Source organism: Fukomys damarensis, unplaced genomic scaffold, assembly GCF_012274545.1.
Source record: "Fukomys damarensis isolate Sample0158 unplaced genomic scaffold, DMR_v1.0_HiC HiC_scaffold_16, whole genome shotgun sequence".
In the NCBI taxonomy this organism is placed as follows: domain Eukaryota; kingdom Metazoa; phylum Chordata; class Mammalia; order Rodentia; family Bathyergidae; genus Fukomys; species Fukomys damarensis.
In genome coordinates, this window is record NW_022900928.1 from 98,694,145 (window position 1) to 98,719,863 (window position 25,719).

At 35.8% G+C, this 25,719-nt stretch overlaps 1 protein-coding gene across 1 annotated transcript in view; it reads right to left on the minus strand.

Annotated features, from left to right (window-relative positions):
• Akr1d1 (aldo-keto reductase family 1 member D1) overlaps window positions 1–25,719 on the minus strand; it is a 78,359-nt gene that overhangs the window by 34,199 nt on the left and 18,441 nt on the right. The window contains exons 2-3 of the mRNA XM_010631704.2: window positions 24,605–24,772; window positions 4,917–5,033 (exon numbers count right to left, since the gene is read on the minus strand). Coding sequence (XP_010630006.1) covers window positions 4,917–5,033; window positions 24,605–24,772 — 285 coding nt within the window. The remainder of the gene's footprint in view (window positions 1–4,916; window positions 5,034–24,604; window positions 24,773–25,719) is intronic.

Below are 25,719 nucleotides of genomic sequence, written 5' to 3' on the forward strand. Positions count from 1 at the left end.
CAAACACAGGGCTTTACACATGCTGGGCAAGTGCTGTACCACAGTGAGCTATGTCCCCAGCCTTGTTAGTTATTATTGTCTCCATTTTACAAATATTAAAACTGTCAATTAAAAAAATTCAAAACAACAAAAGTCACTATTCTAGAAAGTAATGAAGCCTAATGTCATTTCCTTTCTGGGTGACCCTAAAGCCTGTACTCTTTCTATTGCACCAAATTTTGGCAATGTGGGAGAGAGACTAGCTATGACTTGAACACACTGTGAGGCTCATATGATACAGAGATGGGATTCATTGGCCACTAAGTGACATCTAATTAATGAGCTCAGTGGAAATCTCCCTTGTTTTATACTATCCTTATGTCTTCCTGTCCAGTGAAACTCAGCCCATGCTGTTTGCCTAGATTTTCTCAGCTCTCTTTCATGGTTATATAGACTGAAGAATAAGCAGTGACTCAAACAGGTGAATCAGTATTTCTCCAGGAGGTTTAATGTGTGATTTTGCTTTCTCTGAATTTTCAAGTTATATTGATATTGTAGGCTTGATATGTGAAGCCTAGTCGATTTCTATTATAGATGAAGATTTTTGAGGAGGATGAAAACTATATCATGAAGATTAAGAAAGAGCTAGTGTGGAAATACATAGTTTGAACTTTTGGGCCTAGATTAGATGCCTTTTCAAATTCTCTATTTCTTTATCTGTTCCCTTGAACTGGCTTTCTGCTATGTATAATAAGAATTCAGAATAATACAGATGTTTTGGGCTATTGCATGTAATGGGTCTAAAATGGAGAATTGTTTAGAATAGTATGGGATTATGAACAATGAGAATTTCTCAACCTTCAGCTGAGAACTGGCAATTCTTGCTCTATTGGTAGCGCAGCATGTGGTTGTATTGTTGCTCTGAGACTCAGCCAGTAGGCTAACTAAAGTTAGAGTTTTAGGGTATTATTACAAAAACAGTGAGTTTTTGGACCATTTTTGCAGCCTTTAGTCAGGTCTTATGAGAAAGATAGATGTATCTGTTTCTATTGGGCTTTTAAAATGAGACACAAGATGATGTTGTGTGAATGTGTGTTCTAATTGCCATTGAAGATGGCAAAAGTTCATGTATGGGCTTTGCAGAATTAGAAAAGTCAGTGCTACACAAGTTCAGAAGGTAAGAAACTCAATAGGAAATAAAACTGGTATAGGGCAAGTCATTGGATAGTCTTGGATGACACTACTCTTCCCCCTTCTTACTTGTAGTCCCCAAGAATAGCTGCAGAATATACTCAGGGTGCAACATTTTGAAGGAGGGAGGAACTGCCCAGAAGAGCCTAGGCCTTGTGTCTGCCTCTCTTAGAACAGTATATTCTATAATTATTTAGCTCAACAAAGCATGTGTCCCCGGGATATATAATCCGGACCTGTCCTCTCTCTCCACTCCTGTTCAATGTAGTTTTGGAAACATTAGCCACAGCAATTTGACAAAAGAAAGAAATAAAATGGATAAAGATAGGAAACAAAGAGGTTCAATTGTCATTATTTGCAGATGACATGATACTCTGTATAGAAGACCCCAACAACTCCACCAAAATTCTTCTAGACTTAATAAACAAATTCAATAGAGTAGCTAGATACAAGGTCAACACAAAAATCAATAGCTTTTCATTATATGAACAACACTCACTGAAAGAGGAACTGGAGAAACAGTTCCTTTCACAATAGCATAAAAAATGAAATATCTAAGAGTCAATCTAATGAAAGAAGTAAAACAACTCTACTCTGAATGCTACAGCACTCTGAAAAAAGAGATCAAAGGAGATATCAGAAAATGGAAAGACATACCTTGCCTCTGCATAGGAAGAACCAATATAGTGAAAATGGCCATACTTCCAAAACTGCTATATAGATTCAATGCAATGCCAATTGAAATTCCAACTGCATATTTCACAGAACTTGAGAAAAGAATCTAAAAATTCATTTTGAACAAGAAGTGACTTAGAATAGCAAAAGCAATTCTAGGCAACAAATACAAGGCAGGGGGTATCACAATCCCAAACTTGAAACTATACTACAAAGTACAACTATACTATGCTATGATAAAACAGCATGGTACTGGCAAAGAACAGACCTGAGGATGAGTGGAATGGATTAGAAGATGCAGAAACAAATCCAAATGTATTTAGCCACCTCATCTTTGACAAAGAAGCCAAATACCCTCACTGGATGAAAGATAGCTTCTATAATAAGTGGTGCTAGAAAAATTGGGTTTCAACTTGTCAAAGATTAAAACTAGACCTGTTTCCCTCACCATGCACTAAACTAAAACTGAAATGGATCAAAGATCTAAATATTAAAACATAAACACTAAACTGGCTGGAAGAGAGGTTAGTTAGGAGTCTTGAAGACATCAGCATAGGAAAAGACTTTAGGAAGAAAACCTCAGTCACACAGAAACTAGCAGAAAGAATCAACAGCTGGAATCCCATCTCATTAAAAAGCTTCTGGGGCTGGAATTTAGCTCAATACTCCCACATGCCTGCCTCACAAGCACAAGGTACTGAGTTTGATCACCAGTACCCCCCAAAGCTTCTGCACAGCAAGAGAAACCACCAACAGAGTGAACAAACAACCCACAATTTGGGAAAAAGTTTTTTTTACCAGCTGTTCCTCAGACAAAGGTCTACAATCTAGAATAAACAACTTGGAATAATCAGACCTCACAAATTTAAAGACCCACTGCAAACATGGGCTTCTGAAATGAACAAACATTTCTCAGATGAAGAAGTAGAAATAACAAATAAACACATGAAAAAATGCTCAACATCATTGGTTATTTGAGAGATAAAAATGAAAATGATGCTGAGATTTCAGCTCACCCAAGAAAGAATGGCTGCTATGAAGAAATGAACCAATAACAAATGCTGGTGGGGCTGTGGGGAAAGAGAAACCTTTCTCCCCTGTTGTGGGAGTGTAGACTGGTGCAGCCACTGTGAAAATCAGTTTGCAGATACCTCCAAAATCTTGGATTAGAGGTCCCATTTGACCCAGCTATTCCCCTGCTGGATATCTTCCAAAAGAATTAAAAGCACCATACTACAGTGATATATGTGCACCCAAGTTTAGAGTGGCACAGTTTTTAATAGCTAAAACTCATAAATAGCCCAATTGCCCATCAACTGGAGGCTGAATAAAGAAAATGTGTTTTAAAAAAATAAAATGGAGTATTACTCAGCCATAAAGAAGGAGAAACTAGAGTCATTTATAGCTAAAGGAATGCACATTCTTAAATGAAATACATTTAACATACATTTATAAATATGGAATCATTTATCTGCTGTGAAAACTGAAAGTGTATATAAGGGTCAACATGTATAATAGATAATGTGACATAGAAAGAAAAGGTCCAAAGGGGAAAGGGAAGTGGGAGGAGTAGAGGAAAGGAAAGAAGGGAAAAGAAAAATATGAGGAAAAGAAAAAATGGAAACAAAGTCTTTGTAAATATGAAGGTGGAGGAGTTGAAGGGAGGGAAGCGGAATGGGAACAAAAAATAGAGGTACAAATTCCCAATTATGGATGTCATCATATTGCACATCTAAAATATACCAATAAACTTAATGAATAAAAAAAGCACTTTATATATGTTTTTCCAGTTATGTATATTTTTGAGCCAGAGACTAAGGCAGAAGCTAATAAGCTAAGGAGTTAGCAGATAAGCAGAAGGAGGAGGCTGTATTCTAAGAGACAGAAACCTGCAGGCTGAGGATTAGATAAAAGACACTGGACAAAACAAAATTTTTAATTTTAATTGCTCATTTATGGAGCAATTAAATGTAAATTTACTGAAACCGTATCAAACTGTTAACGTGTATTATAAGAAACTAGCTGTGGAAGCTCCAAACCCACATGTCCATGAAGTAGGATGCAAAAGGAAAATCTCCCCTAAAGTGATGGATATTGGGTGTGACCACAAAGGAGACAGCAGTGAAGCTCCTAGGGAATGAAGCAAGGGCAGCGGCCACTAAAGGAACTCTAGCCACTGCAGGGCAGAGGCCTCACTCTTCCTAATCAGCAGGACCTTCGTCATCTCCTGGGCAAGTGCCCAGATTTGTTTCAGAATCCTTCAAATTTTAAAACAGTCACCACTCTGCAGCATGTGTATAAGGTGTTAAATTAACAATGTATCTATAGCTTGAGAAAGGGCAAGAAAGAACTGAATTTGAACTAGAGGAACAGATAACATCTAGATATCCTAACCTTGGAGCTGGTTCCAAACATCTGACTATTTTTTAAGGTTGTTTCCCTTGGGGGCTGGGGGGAAGAAGCCGAGTATATTTTTTGATAGATATACTGCTTTGCATTGTTTGCTTCAAGGACATTTTTATGACTGCGTGAACAGGAAGAAGGTGTTGTTTGGATGCTGGGCAGCTAAAATGTGGACACAGTTAAGGAACTACTTGCTGGTTCGATGGAGTTTAAACTATTATGAAAAATAGAACACGGTATAAGAGAAACTACATTGGATTAAGAATCAATTAGATTAAGAAACTTGGAAGAGGGGTATGGTGGTGCAAGCCTGTAATAGAACTTGGAGGCTGAGGCAGGAAGATTTCATTTACTTCAAAGCCAGCTTGGGCTACATAGTGAAGTCAAGATCATCCTGAACTACAGAGCCAACCTCTATTTCAAACAAAACAAACAAACAAACAAACAAACAAATAATAAATTATAATGAAATGAATCAAGAAACTTGAGATCCAGCCCAAATCTCCTAATGTAACCCTTTTGGACATTTCTCATGCAATACACTTTAATCTATGGCACGAAGGCCATAGCATTCTGTGGTGTTAAGGGATTAACAAACTGCATGTACTTGGCTGTAGGCTCATGGTCACAGACGGGCAGAGCCCTAAGGCTGAGGCATGCAAACTCACCCTAAGGCCCATGGGCATTTCGATGATGTAAAGGTCCACATAATCTAGCTGGAGTTCCTGCAGTGTCCTCTCCAGGGTTGGGCGGACCATCTCTGGGTCAAAGCATGTAGCCCACAGCTGAAAGAATTATGGGAGAGATTAACTAATTTCCACACAATTTTCACATTGATGCAGTCCTTTTCTCTTTTTTTCCTCATTGAGTTTATTGGTACATTTTAGCTATACAGTACAGTTACATTCATCATTGGGATCTTGTACCTTTATGTGACAGGTCTTGGTTCTCATTTTTTCCCCTTGTCCTTGCCCTGCCTTTACCCCCTCCTCCCCTCCCCATTTACAAACATTTTATTTCCATTTTTTCATTTTCTATTTTTTTCTTTCCCTTATTACCTTTCCCCATACCCTTCCCACTTTTCCTACACCTTTAGCCCTTTTCTTCCTATTTCACATGGTCAATTATCTCATTAGGATCTTATGCACTATTATAGTTTTTCACACCAGAGAAACTATTCGGTATTTACACATGTGTGACTTATTTATTTCACTTAGAAGTATAGCCTCAATATGTATCCATTTTCCTATGAATGAATCTAATTTCTCATTCTTTATGGCTGAGTAGTATTCCTTTTTATAGAAAAATCACATCTTTATCCAGTTTGCAACCGATAGGCAAATGGGCTGTTTCCAAGTTTTAGCTTTTACAAACTGTGCTGCTATAAACGTGGGTGTGTATATATCACTGTGGTATGATTCTTTTAATTCTTTTGGAAAGATACCCAGCAGAGGGATGGCTGGGTCAAATGGAACCTCTGGTCCCAGATCTTTGAGGTATCTCCATATTGACTTCCATAGTGCTTGCACCAGTCTGCACTCCCACCAACAATGGAGAAGGGTTCCTTTCCCCGCACAGCCCCACCAACATTTGTTATTGTTTGATTTCTTGATAGCAGCCATTCTTTGTGGAGTGAGGTGGAATCAATGCAGTCCTTTTCTCTTTGCAAGACACACTTTCTGTTTCACGGAAATATGTGCATGCTGCAGTGTTATCTAAGTGTAAGATGAGTCGGTGGCTCCTGAATACCAAGTATGACTTTATCTGAACATAGCATATGAAAATAAAGATCTATCTGGACCCAGATAACCTGATTTGATAACAAAGTTTTCCTAAGGAAGCAGTCATTTCCCAGTTGACCTTTTTGCACTTTTGCTTTTCTCCATTGTGTGACAAGAGAACATGTTTCTGGTAAGAGATGCTGAGCTTCCTTGAAACTTTACTTTCATGTCACTTATAAAACTCAAATTAGCATGGGAAATGGTCATGTGTGTGGCCTCAGTGGATCCAGTGCCTAATCAGAGGCAGGGCAGTGACCAGGTGAAATCATATTGTACAGAAGTTGATTCTCCTTTCTTGCTCTTTTGTTCTCATTTAGTCTTACTAGTTTCTCAAAGCAACTCTGCTAATGCCTACTAAGAATGTACTGATGTTCAAAGGGTTGTGTAGGAAAAGACTAAGGGTTGGCTCATCATACAGTGGCATGGGTACTGCAGGTGTGTAAAACAGTGGCAGGTGATAAAGACCCACAGGATGAACTACTACATCTTGCAACATTCATTTTGCTCAAGGATTTTTTTAGGAAAAAATTTTTGAGTTTTTGTATATTTTTTGAGAAAGAAAAGTAAAAATGGTGAAATATGATTTTTTTTCCTTTGTTGGACAATAATTTTTTTCCTTGACTTAAAAGCACAAAAAGAGAAAACAATGTGGATAGAATTGTAGAAAAATGTAGATATTGTTTGGTGCTTTTTCTGCCACCCTATCCAAGTGAAAATTGTTCTATATGTACATAGATAGGGCAATTAAACCCAAGGGCGCTCTACCACCTAACTGTTTCCTGAGCTGTTTTTATTTCAAGAAATGCTCTTGATAAGTTGCCCAAACTCTCCATGAATTTGCTGTCCTCCTGCCTCTGCCTCCTAACTAGCTGAGATTACTGGGATGTGCCATCACATCTGGCTTATATTATATATGAATTAACACAGTATTAATTTAATTAACACAGTATTAACTTTGTTCTAGGTACTAATTAAGTGTTTTGTAAAAGTTAATGCACAAAATAGTTAACAATATTATCTTCATTTTACAGAGAGGGAAACTGAGGTACAGAAATGCTAAGTAACTTACACTTAGGAGTGATAGATCTGGACATACTGCTAGTACTTACTTATATTATTTCACATTGTAGGTGTAGGGACAACAAATTATGACCTGGGCAAGCTGGCACCAAAGTCTGTGCACTTAATCATTGTCTTTGTTATTTTTTTCATTTCTGAGACAAAATATCCAACACCCAAAGTTAAAGGAGAGAAAGCTCAGTTTGTAGCAGCTTTGGGCCATAATAGGCTGGCTCCAAGGCAGGGAGATATGGTAGATAGACATTGCAGAGGAGAAGGAGTTCATGGCAGGCAGAAGGCAGCAAAGCAAGCATGGGACCTTAGCAGCTTCTCTCTCAGCCTTCTATACCCTAAAATACTGGGATTAGGGATCAGTGGACTGATAAAGTAATCACACACCCTTTATCCCAGTATCACACACTCTGGATCTATCCACCTTTGTAAAAGCTTCCCTTATGACTGCATGAAGCTTTACAGAAACATCTAGTTGCAAACCATAACATTCCGCCTTTGGCCCCTGAAGGACTCATGCATATTCCTTTATACAAAAGGCACTTAATCCATCTTTAAGAATTGCCAAAGTCCTAACAGTTTCAGCCTTGCTGAAAAGTCCAAGTCACAAGTCCCTAGGATTTAAAGCAAACTCTTAGATAAGAGGCCCTGTACAAATGAAAAGAAAGGTAAACACTTTCAACATACAATGACACATGATAAACATTACCATTCTAAAAGGTACAAATAGGATATAAAGGAATGGGACCAGAGCAAGTCTACATCCTGTAGGTAAACGTTAAGTCCTGTAGTTCCACATGTAGCATCTGGTGCAGTTTATGGGAAGAGGTGACTTCCAAAGAACTTGAGTTGTCCTTATGGCACTTGGGGTAGTTGTAGCTCCCATGGCTTCTCTCTTGGGCTAGCTCTGCTCCTCCTTGCAGCTTTCCTCAGATGATCCACCTTCCTGACTTCTCCATAATTTGGGTGTCCACTGCAAATTTGGCTTCATTTTCACAGCTTCACACACTGTCCTCTCAGGGGCACATTGCCTGACCTCCCAGATATTCTTCTGAAATTTGATGGAAGCTTTATTGACCCCACAAATCTTGAATTCTGCATGCACCTAAAACCAGCATCACATGCTTGACACCAACACCTGCTGTCAGCTGGGGCAGTAGCCAGGCTTCCTTCTTTCTTGGATGTAGGGGTTAAGAACCTATGATTCAATCCCCAAAGAACAACTTCCCTAGGGTGCCACCATTCTAGAACATGATCCTTTGGGACTCTCTTCTCAAAGCAAAGTCAACTCTGAGGCTACAAAGACTGGAGTCCTGCTGAAGTCTTATGATGTCCTCAGGCCATCTTTTCTGTTGTCTTCTTCTGAAATGCATGGCTGTTTCTTGCTCACCTTTTCAGTGACCTCTTTCCTCTGTTCCATCTTTTTAAGACACAACTTTACTGATGCTTCCTTTCTAGGCAAATTCAAAATGTGTTAAATCATTCTGTTGGGCTCTTTCTTCTTGATTTTCAACATAGATCTGGCTAAAAGCCCCAACAGTAGTCATACCACTGCCCCAGCATTATCTGTCTTGAAATTTCTTCTGAAAAATAAATTAGTCTGCCACCTTTAATCTCAGTCTCAGGCAAAGTCTTTGGACACAAGCAAAATTTAAACAATTTTTCTGCCAAGCCATAATACAAATTATCTAAAGTCCAACACCCAGTGCTATTCTTTCCAGCATAAACCTCATGAACCTGGTCTTTACCAGTATCATTTCTGAAAGCGTTCTGGTCTTCTGAGCTCTGAGCAGAATCTTCCATCAAGTACAGCCTAAGGCATTCCAGCTGTACTTTTTCAGCCAGCATCTTCAAACCTTTCATAACACTTCCCTTTTTCACAAGCTAGCTCCAAAGGCTTCTGAACCATATGGTAAAGTATAGTCACAGCAACAACCCTCCTTGTCTTAGTTACTTTTCTCATTGCTGAGACAAAATACTCAACACCAAGAGTTAAAGGAGGAAAGGTTTATTTAGATCAGTTTTTAGAGGTTTCAGTCCATAATCTGCTGGCCCCAAGGCAGGGTGTCATAGTAGAAAGACATGGCAGAAGAGAACAGTTCATGGTAGGCAGAAGGTAGCAAAGCAAGCAAAAGCAGATCACAACACTTTCTGTCCCTTATATCTTATTCTTGATACTTAGGGTGGGTAGCACTCACACCCTTAATCGTAATGCCTTGAGCCTAACATTGTATCATGAATCAATTATAACATCACACACTCTAGATCCAGCCACCTCTGAAAAATCCCCACCTATGACTGTGTAAGACTTTGGAGGAGAAATCTAGACCTAAACATAACAACCACTGCCTCACATCACCTTCTAAGCATGGGTTGAGTGGTAGTGAAAATCAGCCTTACTAAAGCAAAAGCAGATTCCCATTATGGTAACTCAGCAGCACACATCCTTTCTGTTTATTTGCTTACTGTCATATTTTGTTTTTGTGTGTTTTATTATATTTCACATATTATTGTACAATAATAAATATGTAAATATATATATATTATGTGTGTACATATATATAATGTATATACAACTACTTTCTGTGTAATTTAAAGAATTTCAGGTGGTAATTTGACAGTGTTTTCTCATATATTCAGTTCATAATGATAAATGCCTCCATAGCAACTTGAACTACAGTCTTGCATGACATACCTGCCCTAAAAGTGCACACAGCTAGCTTTGGCATTTGTGACCTTATGAACATTTTTTTCCCTCATTGAGTTTATTGGTACATTTTAGGTATACAGTACAGTTACATTCATTATTGAGATCTTATCTCTACATGACAGGTCTTGGTTCTCATTTTTTCCCCTTGTCCCTGCCCTCACTTCACCTCTCCTCTCCTCCCTCTTTACAAACACTTCATTTCCATTTTTTCATATTCTCATATTTTTTTCTTTCCCTTATTACCTTTCCCCTACGCTTCCCACTTTCCCTACACCTTTAGCCCCTTTCTTCCTATTTCACATTGTCCATTATATCATTAGGATCTTATGTACTATTACAGTTTATTCACACCAAAGAAACTATTTGGTATGAACTTATTTTTGATTTATGTTTGTTTGCTTTTATCAAACATCCACTGGTCCAAAAATAGATCTGATTTCTGAGTTTATTAAGCACATTTAAGCACTATTCTTGCTTACTTGTTTTTTTTTTTTAAATTTTTTTGAGACAATCTCATTATGTAGACCAGGCTTGTCAAAACTCATGGTGATCCTCCTACATGTTGATCTTACAGGTATGTGCCACCTTGACTAGCGAGAACTTTTTTTTTTTAAAAAAAGCTTTTTATTTTAATGTAATACAGGTAGATATTGATAAAGAAAATATAAAAACACTTCTATAAAAACTAAAATTTAATAGCATAATTAGAAAATAGCAATGGTAAATATACTGTGTATCATGATATTAAAAGAATATATTTTGCTAATCTATCTCTTAACTCATCTTTTAAGAAAACTATAATATTTGTACATAAAACATTTTAATTACTAACAGTATCTGACACAGTATTATTTTGAGCAATTTCTTCCTATTTCACAATATCTATTAATATTTTGGTCCTTATTTTGGTCAGTTTCTCACACCAGAGGGACAATGTGATATTTAAATATGTGTGTTGGATTTATTTCACTTAAGAGTATGGTCTTAAGGTGCATCTGTTTACCTAGAAATGTCTCAAATTTATTCTTCTTTAGGGCTGAGTAGTGCTCCATTATTTTTTTAAAAACACAACTTTTTGATGGATTTATTGGTTTATGGGCATTTGAATTGTTTCCAAGATTTAGCTATTACAAACTGTGCTGTTATAAACATGGGTGTGCGTATATCACTGTGGTACGATGCTTTTAAATCTTTTGGGAAGATACCCAGCAGGGGAATAGCTAGGTCAAACGTGACCTCTAGTCCTAGTTTTTGAGGAATCTCTACCCTGATTTCTGCAGTGGTTGCCAGTCTACAGGCCTATCAGCAATGGGAAAGTGTTCTTTTTTCCTGACAACTCTGTCAATATTTATTGTTGGTTGATTTCTTGACAGTAGCCATTCTTCCTGGAGTGAGATGGAATCTCAGTGTTGTTTTAAGTTGCATCTTTTGAATTACCAGTGATGTTGAACATTTTTCAGATATTTATTTGATATTTATATTTCTTCATATGAGGCATATCTATATATCTCAGGTGCCTATTTTTAAAATTTGGGACCCTGATAGTTTTCAACTCATTATATGTTCTAGATACTAGTCCTTTCTCTGATGAACTAGCTAAACTTTTTTCCCGCTCTGTGGGTTGTCTTTTCACCTTGTTGGTGATTTTCTTTGTTGTGCAAAATCTTTTTAATAAGACGAGGTCCCAGGTGTTGATTTTTTTTAATATTTAGCTTTTGTTCATGAAGTCTTTGATTACATTTATGTCTTCAAGAGTTCTACCTATTCTCTCTTCCAGCAGATTTAGTGTTTCTGTTTTAATATTTAGATCTTTGATTCATTTTGATTTGAGTTCAGTGCATGGTAAGAGGTATGGGTCTAGTCTGAATTTTCAGCATGTTGAAAGCCAGTTTTTCCAGCACTACTTATTACAGAGGCTATCTTTCATCCAGTGAGGATGATTGGCTCCTTTGTTAAAGATAAGGTTGGCTGAGTGTGTTTGGGTTTGTTTCTGCATCTTCTAATCTGTTCCATTGATTTTCAGGTCTGTCTTTTTATTTTATTGCCAGTACCATGCTGTTTTAATCATAGCAGCTCTGTAGTATAATTTCAAGTCAGGGATTGTGATGACCTGTGCCTTGCCTTTGTTGTCCAGAACTGTTTTTGGTATTCTAGGTGTCTTCTGGTTCCATGTAAGTTTTAGAAATGTTTTTTCTAGTTCTTTGATGTATGCTCATGGTATTTTGATTGGGATTGCATTAAATCTGTATGACAATTTTGGCACTATGGCCATTGTCACTATGTTGTTCTTCCTACTGAAGAGAAAAGGATATCTTTCCATTTTCTGATATCCTCTTTTATCTCCTTTTGCAGAATACTGTAATTTTCAATGTAAAAACCTTTCACTTCCATTGTTACATTGATTCCTAAGTATTTCACTTTTTGGATGCTCTTGTTAAAGGTGTTGCTTCCCTAATTTCTCTGTCAATGAGTTTCTTATTTATATACAGGAATGCTATTGATTTTTTAAGTATTATTGAGTTTATTGGTACTTTTTAGGTATACATTACAGTTATATTCATCATTGAGATCTTGTACCTTTACATGACAGATCTTGGTTCTCATTTTTTCCCCATATCCATGCCCTCCCTTCACCCCCTCCACCCTCCCCATTTACAAAGACTTTGTTTCCAATTTTCCTTTTCTCATATTTTTTCTTTTTCCTTATTCCTTTCCCCTACCCTTCCCATTTCTGCTACACCTTTAGCCCTTTTCTTCCTACTTCATATTATCAGTTGTACAATTTGGATATTATTTACACTTTTAGTTTTTTACACCAGAGAATCTATTTGGTATTTACACATGTGTGTCTTATTTATTTCACTTAAGATGTGGTCTCAATGTGCATCAATTTTCCAATGAATAACTCTGGTTTCTCATTCTTTATGGCTGAGTAGTACTCCATTGTAATAGAAAAACCACATCTTCTTTATCCAGCATCCAACTGATGGGCAATTGGGCTATTTCCAAGTTTGAGCTATTACAAACTGTGCCACTATAAACATGGGTATGCATATATCACTGTGGTATTATTCTTTTAATTCTTTTGGAAATATACCCAGCAGAGGGATAACTGGGTCAAATGGAACCTCTAATCCTAGTTCTCTGAGGTATCTCCATATTGATTCCATAGAGGCTGCACCAGTCTGTACTCCCACCAATGATGGAGAAGAGTTCCTTTCTCCCCACAACCCCACCAACATTTGTCATTGTTTGATTTCTTGATAGCAACCATTCTTTGTGGGGTAAAGTGTAACATCAGTGTTGTTTTCAACTGCATCTCTTGAATGACCAGTGATGTGGAACATTTCTTCATGTATTTGTTTGCTACTTTTACTTCTTTGTCTGAGAAATGTCTGTTCATTTCAGATGCCCATTTTTGAATTTGGTCTTTATATTTGGGAGGCCTGATTTTTTTGAGTTCTCTATATATTCTAGATAATAGTCCTTTGTCTGAGGAGCAGATGGTAAAAATGTTTTCCCGCATTGTAGGTTGTCTCTTAGTTTTGTTGATGGTTTCTTTTGCAGTGCAGAAGATTTTAATAAGATGAGATCCCCGTTGTTGATTCTTTGTGCTAGTTTCTGTGCTACTGAGGATTTGTTCATAAAGTCTTTTCCTATGCCAATATCTTCAAGTGTTCTGCCTAATTTATCTTCCAGAAAATTTAAAGTCTCTTTTTTAATAGTATCATATCATCAGTGCTATTGATTTTTGAGTGTTGACTTTGTTTCCAACCATGCTACTGAATTTGGTTCTTAAATCTAGAAGTTTGGAACAGCACCCAGTGGAAGGAAGGTGGAAGGCAGAAGGTCTGGACAGCTGCTCTGAGATCTGTTCTCCCTCTAGCCTGCCTGGGCCCAATTGGTAAGGACTAACTAGCTGCATGAGCACCCCTGCAACATACCCATCATCTCCCACTCTCAGGCTTCCTAGTTGTGCCAGTCCTTGGATCCATTCTGCAGAGACACAGGTGGTCAAAAAGTGTATTTTTCTGAGCTCCCAACTTCGAACATCTTTAAAGAAAGGGCAAAGGCAACCTGTAGTAGAACTTTGTGGAATTCAATCCTGTAGGAGGTCAGGGAACTCAATTTGGGCCTTGCAGCCTGAAATCAGCCTGAATCTTAGGGGTCTTGCTTTGGCTAGCTCAGACAAAAGGACTTAATTCTTCACATGGCTGTGCAGAAGATATAGTCTGAAAGAGGCCCTTCAAATTCTTTTTTATTTCTTTTCCTCATTCCACTCTGCAAATTATTTCTTTTTTCTGTCCTCTTTTTTCAACTCAGTCACTTGCTCCACTATATTATTCCTCATCTCCCTTTCTGTTCCTGTTCCTGCCCTAACTTGGATTTCTTCTTTTATCATTTTTACTATTTTTTCTTTTTTTGTTATGTTCCTTTCTTTTCTCATTTTATGTCACTTAAGGGTGAATAGTTTCAAAGGAAAGTGAGACACTGTTACTGTTAACTGGTTATATTCTTGTCCTTATTCTTGCACTCTGTCTTTCCCTTTAGAATTTAAGTTTCCTAAAGATTATATGGTCATTCTATGTCCTCTGGCTTCACTTGAAACCTTCTCTAATTCTTTCACTTATCTATTCCTCTTGTCCTAACTCTGTCTAAGCCCCCATCCTAAATGGTAAAGATGTTATGTTGAAGAGTTTATTTACTTCAAACATATTTAGTCCTGCTTCTTGATTTTAATTTAATTCACATGATTTAAATGTGAATGATTAATGACTACCACAAGTGGTCAATTTGTAAGCTGTGTTTGATCCTGTTGTGTTGCTGATTGTATCAAATGGGCTAAAGCATTGTGATTGATTTAATGAGTTGTCTTCTCTGATATTATGAAAATGAGAATGTCTGTGAGTCATTAGAGACTCAAAGGCTAAAGCACAACTATATCAGAAAGATTTAAGTAATAATCCAGGAATTAAACCAAGGACAACCCAACAACAAACATAAAAATGAGAAAACACTAAAGAAAGATGTCCAGTTCACCAATGGCAAACAGTAGGGCAAATGAGGATGCAAAGTCTGATATTGAACCACCAAGTCACCCTGAACTCGTAGCACAGGACATAACAAAACAGATCAATCAGGCTCTAGAAAAATTCAAAACAGAAATAATTTCCCAGATAATCATAGAGATTGTGAGCAAAATGAAAGTCATGATTCAAGACTCTAGAACAGAAACTGAGAAAATAATAGATGAGCTCAGGACCAGGATAGAAGCCATGAAGGCCCAGCATAAGAAAGAAATGGAAATAATGAATGCCCAACATAGGAAAGAAATGAAATCTATGAAACAGATTCAAACAGATATCCAAGAGATTAAAAACACTACTGAAAGTATTTGCAGCAGAATACAAGAATGTGAAGATAGAATCTCAGATGTAGAAGATAGGATTGCAGTCAGTGACCATGAAAAGAGAGGTCTTTAAAATCAGTAAGGAATCATGAGAAATCAATCCAAAAACTCATAGATGTTGCAAAGAAGAATAACATAAGACTGATAGGAATCCATGAAGTAGCAGAAGAAAATGCAAATGACTTAAAAAAGCTGTTCACGGAATTAATGACAGAAAACTTCCCAAACAGAGGGCAAGAATTTGACATAGAGATAAGTGAGGCATATAGGACTCCAACTAGCCATGATAAAAAAAAGTCAACACCTGGACATATAATAGTCAAGACCCCAGAAGCCCAACAGAAGAACAAAATACTACAAGCAATAAGAGAAAAGAAACAAATTGCATGCAAAGGAAAGCCCATCAGAATCACAGAAGACTTTTCAACACAAACCCTCAGGTCAAGGAGAGCCTAAGTGAGGCATCTCAAGTCCTAGAAGAAAACAACCCCAACCTAGACTGATGTATCCTGCAAAACTCTTTTTCAAAATGGATGGGGAAATAATATACTTCTATGACAAGAACACCTGAGAAACTTCATGAATACCAAACCAGCACTACAAGGAATTCTAAACAATATCTAGAAAAAGACAAGATCACAACACCACGAGGCTCAACAGAGCAAATCAAATAGGAAAGGCAAGAAATGAAAAGGAGAAGGGGAAAGAGTAAGAAGAGTCAACAAAAGGACAATAACATGACAATAATAAGTCAGTACATATCAGTTATAACCATCAATGTCAATGGCCTCAATTCACCCATCAAGAGAAATAGACTGGCAGAATGGATTAAGAAGCAAAATCCAACAATATGTTATATAAAAGAAACACACCTAGTGCAGAAAGAAGCCCATAGACTGAAAGTGAAGGGATGGGAAACAACTCCCCACATGACAGGAGCCCAGAAAAAAGCAGGGGTAGCAATCTTATTCATAGACAAAGTAAATTTCAAACCAAAACAGATTAAGAGAGACAAACAAGGTCACTACATCCTTTTAAAGGGGACAATTCAAGAGGAAGAGATGACAATCATGAACATATATGCACCAAATATTAATGCCACAGCTATATAAAATAAATATTAAGTAACATGAAAAACCAAATAAGCACAAATACAACTGTAGTGAGGGATCTAAATACCCCACTATCACAAATAGACATCATCTAGGCAAAAAAAATCAACAACGAAATACTAGAACTAAATCAAGCTTTTGAACATATAGACATTTACAGTGTTCCACGCCACAAAATCAGAATATACATTCTTTTCAGCTGCACATGCATCATTCTCCAAGGTAGACCACATACTAGCTCATAAAACAGGTTTGAATAAATACAAAGGAATCAAAATTATCCCGTGTATATTATCAGATCATAGTGCAATCAAGCTGGAGATCAATAGCATAAGAAACCATAGGAACTTCACAAACACATGGAAATTGAGTTGCACTCTCCTGAACAATCAATGGGTTACAGAGGAAATTAAGAAATTAGACAGTTTTTACAAATAAGTGATAATGGCAATACAACATACAGGAATCTATGGGACACAATGAAAGCAGTTTCATGTGGAAAATTCATAGCATTGAATGCCCACACTAGGAAAACAGAGTGAGCTCAAATAAACAACTTAATGATAAATCTTAGACTGCTAGAAAAGGAAGAGCAAGAAAAACCCAAAGCTCATACAAGAGAGGAAATTTTAAAGATTAGAGCAGAAATCAATGCAATGGAAACTAAAAAAAGATACAAAAATAAATGAATTGAAGAGTTGGTTTTTGGAAAGGATAAATAAAACCCATAAACCCCTAGCTAACCTTATCAAGAACAGGAAAGAAAAGGCTCAATCCATGCAATTTGGAATGAAAAAGGTAAAGTCGCAACAGATCCAACAGAAATCATTAATAACAGGATCATTAATACCTACTTTGAGAACCTGTACTTTAACAAAATGGAAAATACAGAAGAAATGGACAGATTTCTAGATACTTATGAATTACCAAAGTTGAATAAAGAAGATAAAAACATTTTAAACACCCCAATTACAATCAGTGAAATTGAAAATGTAATTAAAAATCTACCAACAAAGAAAAGCCAAGGTCCTGATGGATTCACTGCTGAATTTTACAAGACATTTAGAGAAGAACTACTGCCACTACTCTTTAAACTTTTCAGTGAAATTGAAAGGGAAACACTACTTCTAAATTCATTTAGAAGCAAGTATCATTTTGATTCCCAAACCAGGGAAAGACCCAACTATAAATGAGAACTACAGGCCAATCTCCTTAATGAATATAGATACAAAAATCCTTAATAAGATACTAGCATACAATACAGAGGATCATCCAGAAGATCATACATCCTGACCAGTTGGATTTGTCTCAGGGATGCAAGGATGGTTCAACATATGTAAGTTAATAAATGTAATACACTATATTAACAGAGTCAAGTACAAAAACTGTATGATTCTCTCGATAGATGCAGAAAAAGCATTTGACAAAATTCAACACCCATTCATGATAAAAACCCTGGAAAATTTTGAAATAGATGGTCTATGTCTCAACTTAATAAAGGCTATCTATGAAAAACCAACAGTCAACATCATATTAAATGGTCAAAAACTGAACACCTTCATGTTAAAATCAGGAACAAGACAGTGATGCCCACTATCATCACTCCTCTTTGATATAGTTCTGGAAACATTAGCCACAGCAATTAGACAAGAGAAAGAAATTAAAGCAATAAAGGTAGGAAAGGAAGAAGTTAAACTGTCATTATTTGCTGATGATATGATACTCTATGTTGAAGACCCAAAAAACTCCACCAAAAGACTTCTAGACTTAATTGATACTTTTACCAGAGTAGCTGGATTCAAGGTCTGCACTCAAAAATCAAGAGTCTTCTGGTATACAAATAACAGACTCACTGAGAAAGAAGTAGGGAAACAACTCCTTTCACAATAGCATCCCAAAAAATGAAGTATCTAGGAATCAGTCTAATGAAAGAAGCAAAAGACCTCTACAGTGAAAACTACAGCACTCTGAAAAAAGAGATTTAATAGCATATAAGAAAATTGAAAGATATCCCTTGCTCCTGGGTAGGAAGAATCAACATAGTGAAAATGGCCATACTACCCAAACTGCTATACAGATTCAATTCAATGCCAATTGAAATGCCAACACTATATTTTGCAGAACTAGGAAAAATAATCCAAAAATTCATTTGGAACCAGAAGAGACCTAGAATAGCAAAAGCCATCCTAGGCAACAGAGACATGGTAGCAGGTATAACAATCCCCAATTTAAAACTATACTACAAAGCCACTGTCATAAAAACAGCACAGTACTGGCAAAGAAACAGATGTGAGAATCAGTGGATCAGATTGGAAGATACAAAAACAACTCCAGATGTACTCAGCTACCTCACCTTTGACAAAGGAGCCAACCATCCTCACTGGAGGCAAGATAGTCTCTTTAATAAATGGTGTTGAAAAAACTGTATTTCAACCTGCCTAAGATTAAAACTAGATCCTTATCTTTCACCATGCACCAAACGAATATCCAAGTGGATTAAAGATCTGAATATTAAAAAAGAGACACTAAACTTGCTGGATAAGCAGAACTCTTGAAGATATTGGCATAGGAAAAGACTTCATGAACAAATCCTCTGTAGCATGGAAACTAGTACAAAGAACCAACAACGGGGATCTCATCTTATTAAATGCTTCTGCACTGCAAAAGAAACCATCAACATAACTAAGAGACAACCTACAATGTGGAAAAACATTTTTACCAGCTGTTCTTCAGACATGACTCTTATCTAGAATATATAAATAATTCAAAAAATCAGGCCTCCAAATGTAAAGATCCTATTCAGAAATGGGCATCTGAAATGAACAGACATTTCTCAGACAAAGAAGTAAAAGCAGCAATAAATACATCAAAAAATGTTCCACATCACTGGTCATTCAAGAGATGCAGCTGAAAACAACACTGAGATTCCACTTCACCCCACAAAGCATGGCTTCTATCAAGAAATCAAGCAATAACAAATGTTGGTGTGGCTGTGCAGGGAAAGGAACCCTTCTCCATTGTTGGTGGGAGTGCAGACTAGTGAAACCACTATGGAAATCAATAAGGATACCTCAAAGAGCTGGGACTAGAGGTTCCATTTGACCCAGCCATCTCTATTCTGGGTATCTTTCCAAAAGAATTAAAAGAATCATATCATAGTGATTTATGTGCACCTATGTTTATAGTGGCATAGTTTGTAATAGCTAAAACTTGGAAACAGCCCATTTGCCCATCAGTTGGAAACTGAATAAAGAAAATGTGGTTTTTCTATAAAAGGGAATACTACTCAGCCATAAAGAATGAGAAATTAGATTCATTGATAGGAAAATGGATACATACTGAGGATATACTCCTAGGTGAAATAAATAAGTAACACATGTGTAAATACTGAAGTTTCTCTGGCATGAAAAACTATAACAGTACATAAGATCCTAATGAGATAATTGACAATGTGAAGTAGGAAGAAAAGGGCTAAATGTTTAAGGAAAGCAGGAAGGGTAGGGGAAAGGTGATAAGGGAAAAATATATGAGAAAATGAAAAAATGGAAATAAAGTGTTTGTAAATGGGGAGGGGAGGAGGTGGTGAAGGGAGTCCAGGGACAAGGGAAAAAATGAGAACCAAGACCTGTCACATAAAGGTATAAGATCCCAATGAATGTAACTGTAGTATAAACCTAAAATGTACCAATAAAGTAAATGAAAGAAAAAAATAAATAAATCTAGAAGTGTTTTGGTAGAGTTGTTGGGGTTTTCTATGTAGAGTATCATGTCTCCTTCAAATAGTGACAATTTAACTTCTTCCTTTTCTTCTATTTTTTCTCTCATCTGATTGCTTTGTCTAGTGTTTCTAGAACTACATTGAATAGTAGTAGTGATAATGGACATCCTTGTCATATTCCTGGTTTTAGAGTTAAAACATTGTGGTTTTGTCCATTTAGTATGATGTTAGTTCTGGGTTTGCCATAGATGACCTTTATCAGATTGAAATAGAGACCATCTATTCCAATTTTTTGAATATTTTTTTTAATCATAAATGAGTTTTGACAAATGCTTTTTCTTTTTCTATTGAGATATTCATGTGTTTTTGTTTTTGGCTCTATTCCTATGGTCTATTACATTCATTGATTTGCATTGTTGAGCCATCCCTGCATTCCTGGGTTGAATCCTACTTGGTCTTAGTTTAGAATCTTTCACATGATTTGTGGCATTCTGTTTTCCAGTGTTTAATTCAGGATTTTTGCCTCTATGGTCACTGGGGAGATTGATCTGTAGTTCTCTTTTTTAGTTGGGCCCTTCACTGGTTTTGGTGTCAGGGTAATACCTACTTTTGGGAATAATTTTGGGTATATTGCTTTCTTTCAATTTCATTAAAGAGTTTTAGGAATAGTGGCATTAGCTCTTGTATAAATTTCTTGTAGAATATAGCAGTGAATCCATGAGGACCTGGGCTTTTCTTTGTTGGTAAGTTTTTAATTGCATTTTCAATTTCATTGATTGATATTGGATTTTTTAGAATTTTTCTATCTTCTTAATTCAGCTTTGGTAATTCATATGTATCTAGGAACCTGTGAATTTCTTCTGTGTTTTACTTCTTATTACAGTACAGGTTCTTGAAGTATTTATGGATAATCTTCTGGATTTCTTCAGGATCTGTTGTAATTTCATGCTTTTAATTCCTAATTGCATGAATTTGAGATTTTTCTTTCCATTTTTAAGGTTGGCTAATAATGGTTTATCAGTTTTATTTAATCTTTGAAAGAATCAACATGCATTGATACTTTGTATTGTTTTCTTAGTATTTATTGCATTAATTTTTGCTCTGATCTTTATAATTTCTTCCCTCATATGAGCTTTGGGCTTGGTTTGTTCTTCTTTTTCTCAACATTTAAGGTTCAATATTAGGTTTTATATTTGAGTCTATTCTGTTTTCTTTATGTGAGAATTCACCACTATAAATTTCCCTCTGTGGACTGTATTCCATAAGTTCTGTTATGTTGTACTGGCATTATGATTTAATTGTAGATACTGTTTAATTTCTTAAATTTCATCTGTGACTCATTGTTTTTTTCAGAAGGGTATTATTTAATTTCTATGTGTTTGTGGAGATTTTTAAAATTTCTTTTGCCACTGATTTCCATTTTCCTTACACTATGGTCAGATAATATGTATGGGAAAATTTCAATTACTTTGCCTTTACTTTAAAAAGTTCTGTGGGATAGTATGGGATCTATTTTGGAAGATACTCCATATGCAGCTGAGAAAAACTTACACTCTGATTTTGTGAGGTACAACATTCTGTAGCTATCTACCAAATTCATTTGTTCACAGGTTAGTTTCAGTTCTGATATTTCTTTGTTAATTTTTTTGTCTAAATGACCTATTTGTGAAAGTGGGGTATTAAGGTCCCCCATTGCAATTGTATTAGTGTTATAAAATTTTTTGTCTGTTAATTTTTTTTTTTTTTGGTACTAGCAATCAAACTCAGGACCTTGTGCTTGCAAGGCAGGTAGTGGTACCACTGACCTAAATCCTGGCCCAATATTTGTTTAAGTATAGTTGGGTGTACTGGTATTTGGTTCATATATGTTTTTTATTATTGTTTCTTCTTCTTGGAGTATTCCCTAATGAGTATGTAGTGGCTTTCTTTGTCTCTCTTGATCAGTCTTGGCTTGAAATTCACATTATCTGCAAATAGTGTAGCTCACTCTGCTTTTTTGGGGGGTGGATTGTCATGTGGAGTATTATTTTCTATCCTTTGACTTTCAATCCATGAATTTCTTTTTACATTAAATGTGTTTCTTATATGCAGCGTCTTGTTGAATCATATTATTTGATCCACTCTGCCAGTCCATTTGTTTTGATTGGTGATTGAGTCCATTTACATTGATGGTTATAACTGATATTTTTTGCTTATTCTTAATGTATTCTTTTCTTGCTGTTGGTTCTGTCTTTCTTGTAATTACTTTCCTTGCCTGGTGGCTTCTTTCTATTGCTGTTCTTTGAATTGTGGTATTCATTATCTCTTTTTAAAATATCTTTCAGAACATTTTATAGAGCTGGTTTGGTGCTCACGAATTTTCTCAGTTGTTCTTTGTCATAGAAATATCATATTTCTCCTTTTGAAAGATAGTTTTGCAGGTTACATCAGTCTGAGTTCAAGGTTGTTTTATTTCAGGACCTGAAATATTTCACTCCAAATTTTCCTTGATTTAAAGGTTTTCATTGAGAATTCTCCTGAGATTCTGATGGGCTTTCCTTTGTAGGTAATTTGATTCTTTACTCTAGAGGCTTTTGATACTCTGTTCTTGTGCTGAATTTCTGGGATCTTGATAATTATATGCTTTGGTGTAGATTTATTTTGGTTATGGCTAATTAGAGTTCTATATGCCTTACTTATTTCCATGTCAAATATTTTTCTGTGCTTGAGAAGTTTTCTGCCATGACTTCTGTGAACAGGTTTTTTTGTTTTGTTTTGTTTTTAATGGCATTTGCTCTATTTCCAGTTTTTTCTTTGATTCTGATCAATCTTATGCTATTCTTCTTTTGCATCATCTTTCAGCTGTTGGCTTAATTTTTCATGGTCTTTTGATATTTTAAAGATATCTTTCTTTTCATAAGCCCTTCTTTTAAAACCTCTTTTTCTCCAAAATGTTACTTTGTTTACTATTACTTGTCTCAAATTTAAGAATAAACTGGTAGTATAATATTGTTGAAAATTATATTTTGCATGGTTTTGGTGTCTTTTCCATTTATTTCAGAGAAAGAAGTAAACATTTAATTAAATGTAGTATACACTTGTCCCTCAGTCTTTGTGAGAGATTGGTTACAGGACACCCATGCTACCCCTGCATGCCCCAGTGAATACCAAAATTTGAAGATATTGAAATCCCTCATATAAAATAGCATATAATTAGCAATAGAGCTATACAATACTCCTGTATATTTAAGATCATCTCTACCATTTTATAATATCTAATATAATGTAAATGCTGTATAGATAGTTGTTGTTTAGGGAAAAACAACAAGGAAAAATGTCTGTATACATTCAGTACTTCTTTTCTGACTCTTTCCTGTTCATGGTTTGTTGAATCCACAAATTCATAACCATAGATATGAGGGACTAATTCTACACATACAGTTACTAACAAACACCCAAAATGAAGATGAGTGATAGAATGAATATGTGGCACCCTTCTCTCTTCAAGAGGTCAAGAGATAAAATGTTATCTATTCAAAAACCTCAGGATGAACTGCTACCTTATGTGCAGCATATACTATTCTGAAAGGTGTGTTTATCTTTGCTTTACTTGATTTTACAGTTTTTACTATCTATAAATGTAACACTAAATAATGATGCTTAATTTTTTATGTTTTTGAAGTATATATAAGTGAAATCCTACTGATGACTTGCTTTTTTCTCTATCATGTTGTCAAAATTCATCCAAAATTGATACTTTTACCTGTACTTCATTCATTGTTATTTACAGCTGGTGTTTGAGTATATTATGATCCACTTGTCCATTCTACTGGTGGACCTTTGAACTATTTCTCACTTTGACCTATCATATATCAGTGGAGCTCTGGACATCTTTATAAGTGATATTAATCATGTAAGACAAAAGCTCTCTGGAATGTACATTAAGAGAGAAATTGTTGGTTTATAACATGCACATTTGTGGCTTCATATGGAGAAATCATGGAAACATATTAAGGAAGAGAAGTTAGATACAAAGGCCACGTATTGTCTATGATTCTATTTGTAGGAACTGTGCAGTTTAGGACAACTATAGATACAGAGTAGAGCAATGATTTTTTTAGAGACTGAGGAAGAGAAATAACTGGGAGGTGACTGCTAATCAATGGAATCCTCTTTTTAGAGTGATGAAACTGTTTTTGGAATTAGGTAAAACCTGAATTTGAGTGGTGACTTCATGGGAAGTGGGGTATATCTCAAATTCAAAAATAATTAAATGTAGACAAATACAAAAGAAGAAGAAGGCTGCTCTTAAAAAACATTTGGCAAATGCTTATGCGATATGATCAGTTCCATATTTCCAAACACATTGTGATTTTTCTGCTTTATGGATTTGACTTTGCCCATATTAAGTCATTTAAAATCAATATCCATCTTTGTTTTATTCTTAGTCATCTAAATTTTCAACAAGACCATGAATCTGGTTGCTGAGAAGATCTCCCTCCTCCTTCTGTTCTTGGTAGGTCCAATATTGTTTAGCAGAGAGAAGAGAAGATAGAGATGAAAATGATATCTCACCTTCCCACAGTAGAAAATATCCTCTCTCTTCACCTTTCCTTCTGCTATCTTCTCTCTGATGGCCAGTCCTACTTCGTGCTCATTTCTGTAGAGGTAAGCCCCATCAATATGTCTATACCCCATGTCAATGGCCATTTTCACTGCTTCCAAGCAGGTGTTCTGAGATTCCTGAAATGACAAGGAGGATGGGGTTGAGATGAAGAGAAATTAGTCTTCAGTTTAATCATCGTTAATCAGGACTTTTGCAATACATTGCATTATAGCTAAAATGATAATTCCTAATCCTGTATTGTTGTGATTGTAAGACTGTGTTTGAAGATAGATTAAATGGGTATCCAAGGACACTCCATCTATCTGGAGTTTGCCCTCAGCTTTGTAATTTTAGAAATAGGAATTGATCAATTCCAGGGAGAGAAGACTTCATGGAAGCCTTTGAGGAGGGCACAAATTAATTGAATAAGGCTAAATTATAAATAAAAGGCTTGGATAAAAAAAAAACAACCCTGAACTATAGCCCTAGAATGAAAAACTACTCAATAAGTATAAGGAATAAACTGTTGATACATATAACGTAGAAGAATCTCAAAATAATTATGCTGGATAAAAGAAGCTAGATAGAAAAGAACAAATACACTGTGATTCTATTTTTATAAAATGCTAGAAAATTAAAACTAACCCATACATAGTGAAATACGCCGATCAGTGATTTCTGGACTAATTTTAATGAGTGGTAAAATTGCGAAATGAGGAAGCTTTGAGAGTTCATGAAAATGTTCATTATCTTGATTGTAGCAATAGTTTTACAAAAATATATCTCTTAAACATCAAATAGTATGTTTTAAATATGTGCAGTTTATTATATATCAAGTATACCTCAGTAAATCTTGGGAGGAAAAATTATTGAGAGTTACGTTATATTTTTTTTTTATTGAGTTTATTGGTACATTTAGGGATACAGTACAGTTACATTTATTGTTGGGATCATGTACCTTTACATGGCAAGTCTTGATTCTCATTTTTTTCCCCTTACCTCTGCCCTCCCTTCACCCCCTCCTCCCCTCCCCATCTACAAACACTTTATTTTCATCTTTTCATTCTCTCACATTTTTTTCTTT